At 42.7% G+C, this 13,418-nt stretch overlaps 1 protein-coding gene across 1 annotated transcript; it reads right to left on the reverse strand.

Annotated features, from left to right (window-relative positions):
* Positions 1-5,536: 5,536 nt before the first annotated feature.
* Positions 5,537-8,331, reverse strand: ptger4a (prostaglandin E receptor 4 (subtype EP4) a). Its single transcript, XM_069682892.1, has 2 exons — positions 7,549-8,331; positions 5,537-6,106 (listed from the first exon to the last, which is right to left on the reverse strand). Exons 1-2 carry the CDS (start codon positions 8,329-8,331, stop codon positions 5,537-5,539), a joined length of 1,353 nt encoding a protein of 450 aa, XP_069538993.1.
* Between the last annotated feature and the right edge of the window lie 5,087 nt (positions 8,332-13,418).

Here is a 13,418-nt window from a genome sequence, read left to right on the forward strand (position 1 = left end):
AGATCTGATCTTGTTGTGCAAATGATTGGTGGACTGTCTTTTTGATTCATTGAAGAAGAAATTAATGTTCATATTTGGCATTCTTAGCATTAAAATCCATCCATCTATACCGCTTACGCTTTTAAGAACATGCAAACTCCTTGCAGAAAGTCCCCAGCATTCAAATATTATCTTAAAAACATGGACTGTATAAAAAGATGGATGACATGACAGCTCACTAAAAGTGAAGCCAAAACCTTTTGAGCGCCCCCTGCTGACTGGCTGCAGTATAGGTCATAAAGCCCACCTCCTCCATGTTAACAGATGGGACATGAGTCAAACTATAAAATCAAAATACACGCCAAATAAATGTTTCTCAAACATGGTTTCTGTCATCATAGTTAGTTCTTATCATGCTGATTTACGTCCAAGTGTTCATTTTTCTGACATGTTTATTTTTAATTAGTTATTTGATGCTGTCAAAAGGATGATTGACAGCTCTGTCCACAAATACGGCTCCTGCAGCCGATCTGTTCCGAACGAAAAGAGGAGACGTAACTAAAACAATCACTTCTGCTTCAGACCAACACAAGAAGCTGTTCTGCTGTTAAACACATCGACATACAGGATCTTTGCTGTTTTTCTCGGTAAGTTGAGTGTGTCTTTTGGTTAGCGGAAGTGGCTACGTCGGCTCCACCTGCTGATTTCTATGTATGACGTCACCATCACAAGACGGCAGCGCCCGTCACAGGGGCTATTTTGGCTTCAATTTTGTACAATGAGAGCAGATGGAAACGCTTCACCGTCATTGACTAAAAACATTAAACATAGAATTCACAGAAACAGTGTCCCTGTTGCTCTCGTTGTCTTTGTCACTGCTGGCAACAGAAAAAATAGTCCCGATCAAAAGATGATGAAATCTCATTGTGTAGAAATTTAATCCACACTTTCTGTTATACATGAGAAAATGTGTTTTTGTAATCAGAGTAAACTTCATTTAAAAACATATTAGCACTCAGATCATACGACTTCATAGACAACAGCTGATCTTTGCACTAATGTGAGAGAACAGACGGCGAATCCTGCTTTCTCTCTTTGAATAACACTTCACTTCTATTTTCTCAACACTTGCGGGAAGAAGCACAGGTTCTCTATCATCTATCAGTCCCTGCACCAGGTCTGCTTTGGTTCTAGTATTATCTGCAAACTGGGATTGTTCAGTGTTCTCCTCAACTGAGAGTGACACTGAGCGCAGACGTGGAGGAGCTGCAGGTGTTTTCTGCTGTTTATCAATGAGCTCAGAGGGGAAGACGTCACTGAGGGTCCCTGCTGATGTGAAGCAGCTTCACAGGTTCCCTCCTACCGCCTCTAACCCAAGCATCAGCTCCTCTCACCTTTGCATATCCAACAAAATAATCATTTACTGCTGATTGTTGAATACTTTCTAAAAGGTCAGTGAGGTTATTCTGATTGCTCATAACTACATGTGAATATACTCCTGTTGACCCTGCCTCATTTATACATGTAATCAGGTCTCAAAGAGGATCAGTATGCTGAGAAGTGGAGACTTTGTTCCATGCATTAAAGCCTCCCGCTACTGTACAATCCCATTTCCTACCATTTTTCTCTTGAGTGTGTTTTTCCCAGAGTCTGGAGGATCCTCTGACACTCCGGCGGCTCTGTAACGTGTTTGCTTAAGCCACTGCATTGCTTGTTTAGGCTTAATTGCAATGAATTGGAGCGTTAGATTGTGTTTATTGTTTCAGGGGGAAACGCTCTCTCGGCCAGGTCTACTTCCTGAGACCCGGATTTTTTCCATCAACTCTCTATTTTTCCCTTGTGTATGTGTGTGTCTGTGTGTGTGTGTGTGTGTGTCTGTGTGTGTGTGCCATTAGCCTTTATACACTTCAACAAGACTCTTTTTTTAACCCTTAATTTTCCTTAACCCTTACTCAGATAATTATTTATCTGTACATGTTGGAAAAGTATCAGCTTGCTCCTCTCTGTTTGTCTGTTAATGGGGTCATGAGATGATCTCACTGAATCTTAACAGAGGAAAAAAATGAGTGTGAGAAACTTGGAGCTCAAATGATCAACTTCCGCTTTATGTTGACAACAAATATCGACCTGTCAGAGGCCATGTTTGCTGTGAAATGATAGCGTGAGCATTGATATACAGCTGCAGTATAAATGTACACTTTTGTTTTCCTGCGCACACAGAAGTCTCGGTTATGCATTTTGACACACACAATGTTTACATAAAAGCAAATAAAAAACAAAACTATAAATCCACAGATTTAATTCTGCTTTAAAAATACAAACAAAGTCCAAAACAAAGTGCATCAAAATTAAGTCAAATAAATTAAAATACCTCGTATTAACTGGCCACTTTTATGCCAAACTGTACCTTTAGCCAACTTTCATAACACTGTGTAATCACGAGGGGGATTATTCTCAGCATTTCTAAAGACAACAGCAACACGAGAATGTAATTGGTGACATTAAGCAACAATCTGGAGCCGATCTAATAACACAGAGGAGGTAGGCCGTGTGCTTCAAAAGCTGCTGAAATTAAGACATAATGCTTGTTTTAGTGGAAAAGCTGGAGCAGTTCAAAAGTTCAGTCTATTATAAAGCGTTTAAGACAGCAATTGACAGACATTCAAAAGGGGAAAGTCTGACACTGGAAAACATGCAGCACAGAAAAGGAATGAAGCCAATATCAAAGTGGATAATACAGATAATCAGTGCTCGTTTCAAAATAAAAGCACACAAAACCTTTAGAATTTAAGGGACGTTAATCAAACAATCTCCAGCAAATATTTTGATTCATAATTGAAGCAAAAATGCCTCGACTTATTAGACTGTTTAAAATCGCTCCAAATCTAAATGGTTTGACAAAACATGCAAATTGAACTTTATGTGTTTCTTTTTTTCAGTTTCTGACATTTTGACTTGATCAATGAGTAAGAGAGCAATATATGCCCCATGTATTTCAGTTCAGCTTTTCTAGATTTTGGTGCTTTAAGTAGCCATACATCTACATATATCACATATCTATCTGCTCATATTTAACTACACAACTCTTATACAAACACTGCTTTAGGATGGACATCCCTTTAGAGTTGTGATTTCTATAACTCGAATCTTCTCTTAGAGAACAATAATTTTATTGCAAACAATATTTTACACAACATTGAGCATTTAAAACATAATTTTTGTCAAGCTGACAGGTGTGTTGAAATTCCTGTTTGAGGCGCTGTTTAGTTCAGTTGGCAGAGCAGTCGCGCCGTGTACAGAGAAGGCGCTCCATGCATGTACAGAGCAGGTACCCCATGCATGTACAGAGCAATCGCCCCGTGTACAGAGCAGTCTCCCCGTGTACAGAGCAATCGCCCTGTGTACAGAGCAGGTACCCCATGCATATACAGAGCAGTCACCCCGTGTACAGAGCAGGTACCCCATGCATATACAGAGCAGTCACCCCGTGTACAGAGCAGGTACCCCATGCATGTACAGAGCAGTCGCCCTGTGTACAGAGCAATCGCCCTGTGTACAGAGCAGGTACCCCATGCATGTACAGAGCAGTCACCCTGTGTACAGAGCAGGTACCCCATGCATGTACAGAGCAGTCACCCTGTGTACAGAGCAGTCGGGCAGTGTAAAGAGCAGTCGCCCCGTGTACAGAGCAGGTACCCCATGCATGTACAGAGCAGTCACCCCGTGTACAGAGCAATTGCCCCGTGTACAGAGCAGTCGCCCCGTGTATAGAGCAGGTACCCCATGCATGTACAAAGCAGTCGCCCCGTGTACAGAGCAGTCGCCCCGTGTACAGAGCAGGTACCCCATGCATCTGCTGAGCAGTCGCCCGGGTACAGAGCAGGTACCCCATGCATGTACAGAGCAGTCGCTCCGTGTACAGAGCAGGTACCCCATGCATGTACAGAGCAGGCGCCCCGTGTTCAGAGCAGTCTGCCAGTGTACAGAGCAGTCACCCCGTGTACAGAGCAATTGCCCCGTGTATAGAGCAGGTATCACATGCATGTACAGAGCAGTCTCCCCGTGTACAGAGCAGTCTGCCAGTGTACAGAGCAGTCACCCTGTGTACAGAGCAGGTATCACATGCATGTACAGAGCAGTCTCCCCGTGTACAGAGCAGTCTGCCAGTGTACAGAGCAGTCACCCCTTGTACAGAGCAATCGCCCTGTGTACAGAGCAGGTACCCCATGCATGTACAGAGCAGTCACCCTGTGTACAGAGCAGTCTGCCAGTGTACAGAGCAGTCACCCCTTGTACAGAGCAATCGCCCTGTGTACAGAGCAGGTACCCCATGCATGTACAGAGCAGTCACCCCGTGTACAGAGCAGTCTGCCAGTGTACAGAGCAGTCACCCCTTGTACAGAGCAATTGCCCCGTGTACAGAGCAGGTACCCCATGCATGTACAGAGCAGTCACCCCGTGTACAGAGCAGTCTGCCAGTGTACAGAGCAGTCACCCCTTGTACAGAGCAATCGCCCTGTGTACAGAGCAGGTACCCCATGCATGTACACAGCAGTCTCCCCTTGTACAGAGCAGTCGCCCCGTGTACAGAGCAGTCTGCCAGTGTACAGAGCAGTCACCCCTTGTACAGAGCAATTGCCCCGTGTACAGAGCAGGTACCCCATGCATGTACAGAGCAGTCGCCCCGTGTAAAGAGCAGGTACCCCATGCATATACAGAGCAGTCACCCTGTGTACAGAGCAGTCGCCCAGCGTACAGAGCAGTCGCCCCGTGTACAGATGCTACAGACCATGGACGCACTGATCACAGATTCGACTCCAGGTCTGCCCATTTGGTGTATGCCATCCCCCACTCTCTCTACTCCCCACAAAAAGAAACATGTGTTTACTGATTTACACCACATTTTCAGGTTTTGATGACTCTGGCAACCGGAGTGTGTGTAGCCTTGTAAAATGGAAAACTAAGTTTTATAATTTGAGATGACATATTTGAGTGCACTGCAGGGCTGAGAAACAAACACATCTGTGTTCACCATAATACTGCACTGCACATTAGTCGTATAACCACCACAATATGTCCTTCACTGCACAATGAGCGCAACACACGCCAGTTAATACTCACAAAGGCCACATTCTACACTGTATGATACACTGCATTTACCGTACTGACCACTACCTTGTGACTCAAATATTCTACACTACTGGCCTCTTCTACTTTACAGTAAAGGTTTCCACAATGATTCCACAAAGTAGTTTAAATTAAGGAAGGATAGTTTTTCCATCAGTGACACTTGAGTCATGAAGAAGGGGGTCTTCTGTTTTGGGGAAAAAATGCCCAAATCTGCTCACAGAGTCACATACAGTCATCACATGAGGTAGCTGTGTGCTGAAACAGACAACACAGGACGATGAAGCTTCAAGTTTCTCTTTCTTTCCGGCTTCAAGTGCCAGATTGTATGTGCCTCCCTCAATTTTTCAGAGGTTTACAATGTTCAGAAGTCATTCAGTAGATGATCTACATCACAGAAAGGAGAACCTTCTCACGATTCAGATATCTGTCAGATGCTTTTCTCCTCCACTGTCTGAGTGCTCAACGACACCTGTAGTGCTGGGTCTTTTGGGCACGAAAGAGCTGAAAGGTCCCTGATCACATTCGTCCCTTCTCTTTTTTCAGCCTCAACGCTGCCATGCTTGGATGAGTACGAAGCTTGCGAGTTCCTGACTGATGAAAGTATTGAACCAGAGAGTTTGTCTGCTTTCTGACAGCCTCCAGTGTACAGCTCACTTCCCTCCGGCAGGTAGAGGAAGGTCTGAGAGGTGATGCTGGCGTCTCGCAGGTCATGAGAAACAAGGGAGTGTGAGTCCCGGTTTGAGATGACCGAGGAAAGTTGTTGAGCATCTATGCAGTGGCAGTTTCCCTGTCTCTGTTGCCTCCGCTCACCCATCTTGCAAAATAAGCACTTGATTTTCTCAATGACCTTGAGGAGGACAGCTTTGCGGAGGAGGATGTAGATCCAGGGGTCAAGGATTGGGTTAAAGGAGGCGAAGCGTATCGCTCGTAGATCAGGGTTTTTGTCCAAACGCAGCTCCACTGGAGTCTTATACAGCTGGTTCAAAAACACCTGAGCCTGGAAGAGAACAGAGAATACAGGCTGAGAAGATAGATCCATTTTCTGACCATGTATGAGGTGAGCATCTGCATATCTGTCATCCTCGAAAGGAGGCTGAAATAGAGAACAGTACAAACATAGAAGATACACTGTAAAACCTAACAGTCTATCTTAATAAAAGAAGTTAAGTCAACTCAATCCTAAAGAGAACTTTGACGAAACTCACCCCAGTGAATTAGCAGGAACTCAGAAATGATTGTTGTGGTAGTTACTCCTTCATTTTGAGGGATACTGATTTTTGGAAGAATTTAAGTTGCAGTAATTGATTACAGTTAGTTACATTCACTTATTTAGCCTAAGAAGTGCGGTAGCTCACAGCTGGCAGCTTACGGTAACGTTGATTGTTGTAAGGGTGGCGGCTGCAATGGCGATCATGACGGTGCATGTCTGTTGAAAAAAATTGTAAAATGTACATCAAAATGTTAATATAAATTATTAGCAGCAATTACATCTAATGTAACGAGGTGTGTTTTGTTTGTCCAAGTGAGTGTTAACATCTGACATTGATTTGAGGACACTGGGTCACATGACATGGAAGCTATTGAAATTTTTTTTTTTAATCTATAAATATTCTTATTCTTCGAATTGTACGGTATTTGTTTGTATTAATGCAACTTAAATGTTTTAAGGTAACCGGTTTCCTCAAGTAAAATGAGAGTTTTAAGTTGAGATAAACTACTTCACTAAGTTCATCTTACTTAATTGATAAGTTCAAAATACTCATTTTAAGTTCAATACACTGAATGGAATGGATACTGTTTACGTCTATTTAAGTTGCCTTAACAATAAATAAAAGAGTTGGTTTCCTGAAATGGCTTGAGTTGAACTAACTGATCAGGTTTTACAGTGTACTTTACATTAAGCGCTCACATCTTTAAAAAAGTACAGCTTACTCAAATAACACGTTCATTTTAAACATAATCATTTCACATGACTTGACACAGTTAAGTTCTTTTACTCACTTTGCCCGAAGTAATCGGTTTCCTATTTTTTCTAAGTAAACTTAACTTGTTAGAGTTTTCAGTGTAGGAGCAGCAAAAGAGAGAAAGCAGGGAGAAGCATGGGGAACGTAATCCAGTCCAATAAGGATTTTGTTTGAGCTTTTCTCAAGCTTTTCTTTGGACCAAGTTGTTTCGTGTTTAACAAAACTTCATTTATGCGTAAAAGAGTAAAACGTGTCCGAGAGAATAAGAATAGTGACATAAAAGGGGAAAGAAATGAGAAGCTATTCAGTTAAAAAAATATAAATTTGCTGTTCAATAATCCACTTGGATGCAAAATGCATTACCAAAATGTTTTATTTAGCAATGAAAACCTAATTTCTACGCAAAACAGCCGTGCGTAAAACGTGCGTAATGGATACAAATACCCCACAGTGAGCTGAGAAAACTAGAACTTACAACAAGTGGGATGGAGCAGATCAGCACCACTGCCGATGTGCCAATGAGCAAGATGACCATCTGAATCTCTGCACCTGCCAGGCGCCCGAAGCTGCGTCCTCTCCTCCGCGGGTCCTCGTTGCGCCCCAGATCGGTTCCCAGCGACGTCCTGCGCACAAAGCGCCGGTGCATCCGGATCAAAGCCCCGCACACCAGCACGTTACAGATGACAGTCACTAGTGTAAGAAGAGAGCTGAAACCCGCATACATGTAGGAGTAGGCAGCGTCGCTGGTCTTGTTACTCCTCCACTCTAAAAAGCACCAAGTTTGCGGGTATTGCTTCTTCACCTGTCCAAAGCCGATGATCGGCAGGGCACAGAAGAGCGCGTTGGAGATGTAGATCGCCAGGAGAGTCAAAGCCGCCAGTTTCTGGTCCACATAGTCATTGTAGATGTAAGCATGGTTTATAGCGATGTATCTCTCCACGGACATGGCACAGATGATGCTGAGCCCCGCCAGAGAGAAGAAAAGCATGGTGAAGCCAAAGTACTGGCACAGAGGGTCCTCTCCGGGCCACGAGCCTTTCACATAAATGGCGATGGTGACCGGACTGGCCAGCAGAGTGCCCAGGAGGTCCGTGACCGCCAGCCCACACACCAGCGTGTAAAAGGTGGTTTCTTTCTGTTCTTTGCGAGATTTACAAAGAACCACGATGGCGATGACGTTCCCAACCACCCCGAAAATGAACATAATAGACGGGATGGTCGGGACCATGGTCCTCCCGGTCATCGACTGATTATTCATAATGTCCTATGGGAGCAGTTCAACACAAGTGAAGCAAGTGTTCTTAACGCCGGTATTTCCAATCCAGAGCGGGAAACTTATGAGCTCTTGAAATGAGAAGGGACAACATTGTCCAAATCAGAAAAAAAACAGTTTGTACCTTTTCTTAACTTCTAACTAAAAACCGATCTAACCTCCGCAGAGCATCGTGTTGGCTGCTGCTGTGGTCGACGACGGTTCAGTGATGTGTCAGTAATAAATCCTCCAGACACAGGCAGGTCTCACTCTCCAGGATAGAGAGGTATAGAAGCAACAAAACAGACAGCAGTGACTTCATTGAAAAACAGCTCTGCCTTCAAGCTTCCTGCAGGGTTCAGCCCCTCCCCTACATTTAACTTTTTCACAGCCCATCAGCTGCTCAGTCTGGTGCAGGAAAGGTCCTCAGCAACGTCATCTCGAAGCCAATCTTGTACAACTTTAACATCATGGGGGAAAAAGTTGCAAAAGTGAGACTCAAAACTGGCAAAAGCAAGTAAGAGAATAGAGTAGAAATGATGGATAAAAATGTATAAAAACATCCAGCATTAAGCTTCAACTTGCTACAATACTAGAAGACACAAAGGTTACACTGAACTGTCAATCATCTCATAGCAGGTTTGGATTAAGACTTCTGTCACATCAGCTCAGTCTAATCAATTGCTCCCCAGTCTAATGCTCACTATCAATGAGTTTACTAAATGTCATGCAGCTGTATTCATAGAGCCTGATTGTGAAAAGTCAAATATACAAAAGTACTGTGTCGAAAACACAATTAAGTTGAAGAGTCTGTTCCTAACATCGTGTTGATTAAAACATTTTATCAGTTCATTTATATTCAGCCCACATTTTGTTTTAATCAGAACTTAACAAGATGACCACAGCTTATTCTGTGCTCGTTATTTATCTCAGAGCAAATAAACAGGATGTCCTGCTGACAGGCAGTGTCCCTGTGATTATCACAGTGCTTGTAAAATCATCTGCACAACAAAACAGGGACTATTTACCCCCTGTGGCATATAGTCCAAACAGAAAGTGTGTGCATCACTCATAGCTCCGTAGAGACTGTGACTCCAGTTTGTTAATGATCCAACATAAGTACTGATGCAGTAAAGCTTCCAACGACAAGCAGCAGCACTAAGGTGCTGTGCAGATCCTCGGTGGGTTAAAGAGAGGAAGAAGTCCTGCAGTATCTTTGTGACCTTTAGAGAGGCTGTCATCCATCTGTGTCAGAGGACTACTTTTCTGTTCTTGTAAACTTGTATGAAAATGTGAACAGCAAAGAAGAGCATAACACAACTTTATAGATGAGAAAAACACAGCAACACCTGTATGACTTATTTAAAAGAACGCAGCAGACAGCACCAGCATCAGGGTGAAGGAGAAGGAGCCATTTTAGTACATTCACAGCATGAGGGGCATTGCACTGCATTCATGCTTTGGGTTGTTTTACAGCTGCCTGAAACCACTGGTATTGTTTTTGTTCTGATAAGTCGCAAAAAAAGATCGCCCTTCCTCTGGTGTAATTTAAGGAACACCTGAGTGACACCTGATATAAAGATGGACTGGAAAGACACGTCTCCATCTGCTCTCGTTTTACAAAATTGAAGCCAAAATATCCCTGTGACGGCGCTGCCATCTTGATGGTGAAGTCATTTGGAGCCAGAGCTGCGCAGTAGAGATCAGCAGGAGAAGCCGCCATAGCCACTTCCACTAACCAAAACACACACTTAACTTACTGAAAAAAAAACAGCAAAGATCCCGCACGTCCTCTACTCTGCTAATGTGGAACTGATTGGAATTTCGGCTTCACTTTTAGAGGGCTGTCATGTCGTCCATCTTTTTATACAGTCTATGATCAGGACTTGCTTAGCCAAACAAACTCCTAACATCACTATGCTCAGGTTGGTGTTGTTAAACTGTACAGATGATTTCATCAGAGGGCGGGGGAATCGTGTGTGGCTGGAGGTTGTATGCCGTGTGTCTGCAATTTACTTAACCCTGAACTCGCTGTCAGTTGCAAAACAAAATGCAATACACTCTTACTTTCTAAGATTTAGGTTCTTTTATCATTTGGATGACATGAAAGAGTAGAAAATCTTGTGTATATGGGGTCATCTCTATGTTTTAGGTAAGGGCTATCTTCACATTTAGCACAATAACAAAGTTAGATTGATGTTAAAGTTTGAATGGATACAATTGTGTACGGCCTGTCTTGCTCACAGGTTTTAGGGCGTAGGTATAGTACATATTGGCCTAGGAAAACATACAGTATATTGATCATTTGACCCCAAAAGAAAACATCGCTGCGGACATAAAACCCCATGAAAGGCCTCCTAACTGTGTCAATAAGTTGTAACAGAGAGGCCTGGGAACATACAGTATAAGCATTCCCCAATTAATCTGCATGAGTTAACAAACTTTCAGACACATATTCAGTCTGTTTCCTCCCCTTCTTTAGACTTCTTTCACTCTCACAGAACAAGTTGAGCTCTAAAGAGCCGAGACCCTGAGCCCCACTGCCTGACGTCATCCCACTACACTGACCCTGTGCTCTCTGAAAACACACTTGTTGTTTTCTTTGTTGCCTGTATCTGCCACTCATTCAAACACAGAGAGGGGGAAACCCCGTGTGAGAGTGGGTGTAACATAGCCTTGAAAAAATAACATTTTCTTAAGTGTGTCACTCATACGTAAACTGTTTGAAACCTAATTGGCCTTTAAATGTCCACGCTTTAAAAACAGCTCTTATGTAATGTGTGTGCGTATGCCGGCCTGTGCGTACGTCTAAAACCTGATTTCAGCCTGCTGTTGTTTTTGCCCATACGAGTACGTCTGATTTCAAGCTTTGCAGAATGTTCTGTAAGTAGATTTCAGAGATTAGGCTTCTCATGAATGTGCTTTTCCTGGATTTGTTTGTCAAAGTCAGATAACCTGCAGCAAACGCAGAGTAATGACCACAGGCACACTGCAAAAGAATCAATTTTCCTGTCAATATAACCTCCTGTTTATGTTTTGAAGACTGACAATTGTAGAGCAGAGTTGGCCTCTCTGTTCGTACATTTGTTCTTTGCGGACTTTGTAGAAAACAACTTCCCAAACACAGCATTTTTCAGGGCTTTAATTCCTGTGCTAAACAATCACTACTTTGTGTCTGAGGAAGGTTTTCTCGCTCCACAGACGAATAGATCCTCACAGTGAAGGCCATTAATAGAAAACACTTTAGCTTTTTCTCCTGTGGTAGCTGTTAGAGATTTGACTTAAAAACATAACAGACAAGGAGAAAGCTAGAAATGCAATTACAGGTGTATAAAGCACAATTTCCACTAAACCTAAAGCACTATTTAGGTGTGGCTCTGGCTGATTTCCCTTGCAACAAATCGTCTGTGTTTTGGTTTAATGCTCAGTTTGAGCGTGGGAATTATCACCTGAGATTACGATGTGCTGCGGGCCTTTTATGTTTAGGAAATACAACAGCTACCCGTAGAGTAAACATGATCTCTTTGGACAGGTACAGACACGTTTGCTAGCTTCTGGGATGGGCTAAAGAAAGCCGTCTTCATACCTTGTGTGATTCTGCAGTACGTGTGCATGGATGCACTGCTAACACACCCACACGTTTCATAACCGACAAACCGGACTCTGTACAAGCACAATTTACACTTTTTATAATGAGCGGACTTTCATACAGGCCTTAATCCTAAAGAATAAAGCAAGCAGACATGATATTCACTGTGATCGATTGGCGATCTCCACCAAGCTTCAAGCTAGTGGAAAAACAGTTTTAATGGGATTATTGATGTTAAAAGCTGCTATTTAGTTCTTTCTTTACAAACATGTTGGCTTAATGGAATAGTTCGGGAAATATTATATACAACAATTATTCGCCATGTTTCAAAGAGTAGAATGTGACTATTGATACCACTCATGTCTGAACTGTAACTCCGCAGCTGGAGCGAACAGCTTGTTAGCCTAGCTTAGTTAGCACTAAGACTGGGGGGGAACAGCTAGCCTGGCTCTGTACAAAGGGAACAAAAATCCACCTGTCAGCACTAATGCTATGAAATAAACATGTTATATCTTGGTTGTTTAATCTGTACAAAAAGCTACAGCTTGGCGTGGGAGCTGGAGTACATGTCAGGAAGTTGCTGTTGCCACCTAAAGCTGAGCAGCTGGCTCGAGCCAATATTGATCTAACACTGGGAACAAAGGGCATATACATATTATATAAGGTCAAACTGGTTATTTAATATGAGTTAAGAAGTTTCCAAAGTGAAAAATTACTTTAAATCTTAACTATTTCATATCGTAAGGATAAAATTAAAACAAGTAGCTACTTTAATGATTTGTACTTTTATCTACATTTATAAAGTGACATACATTTAAACAGAAATGAAAATGTCAGCAGTGAATGACTGAAGCAGTGAATGGGTTAAAAGTTGCAAGAACACTGTTGTGGTCATTTGAGGTTGGTGCTTTATGATACATTCTACACAAATGACTCAGATGCTTGTTTTCACCAATCTTGACCCTCACTCCAGATAAACTTTGCTACATTGCTATTTTAAGCACAAATCTTAGACTTTGAAACAGAGCAGACCATCCTCAGTCACCCCGCTTGACTTCAGTCTCGGACTCCGGACATCTTTGAGAAAAGCAGGTGGACCGGTTGTTGTCCCTGAAGACTCCCCGCCTGCAGCTTGTTTTATAAACGTTGGTTAAGAGAGACGCTGGATGTGTTTATTCTGAGCTCTGGTAGATTTGCAGATAACATCCGTATGCAATCTGGCTCAGCATAACAAAGCCGCTGTGCAACGAATCGGGATGTAAACTGTTTGGACTGGCATCGTGTTTGACATGTGATGCCAACATGAAAACAGAAACACTTCGCCTGCTTTGTTTTTCTTTAATAGATTATTCACCCTGAGTTAACTCTGTCATTCATTTGTTCTGACTTTTCATGCAGTCATCAAATTAATTCATATCTAATCTATAACTCCAAAGTGTTATTTCAACCAAACACTGCAGACTTCTGGGAAAACAGCCTGTAAGTCCTACATCACTGCACATTG

This window comes from Semicossyphus pulcher, unplaced genomic scaffold (assembly GCF_022749685.1).
Source record: "Semicossyphus pulcher isolate SPU_LCO1_2020_fin unplaced genomic scaffold, fSemPul1.0.p SCAF_6, whole genome shotgun sequence".
NCBI lineage: Eukaryota > Metazoa > Chordata > Actinopteri > Labriformes > Labridae > Semicossyphus > Semicossyphus pulcher.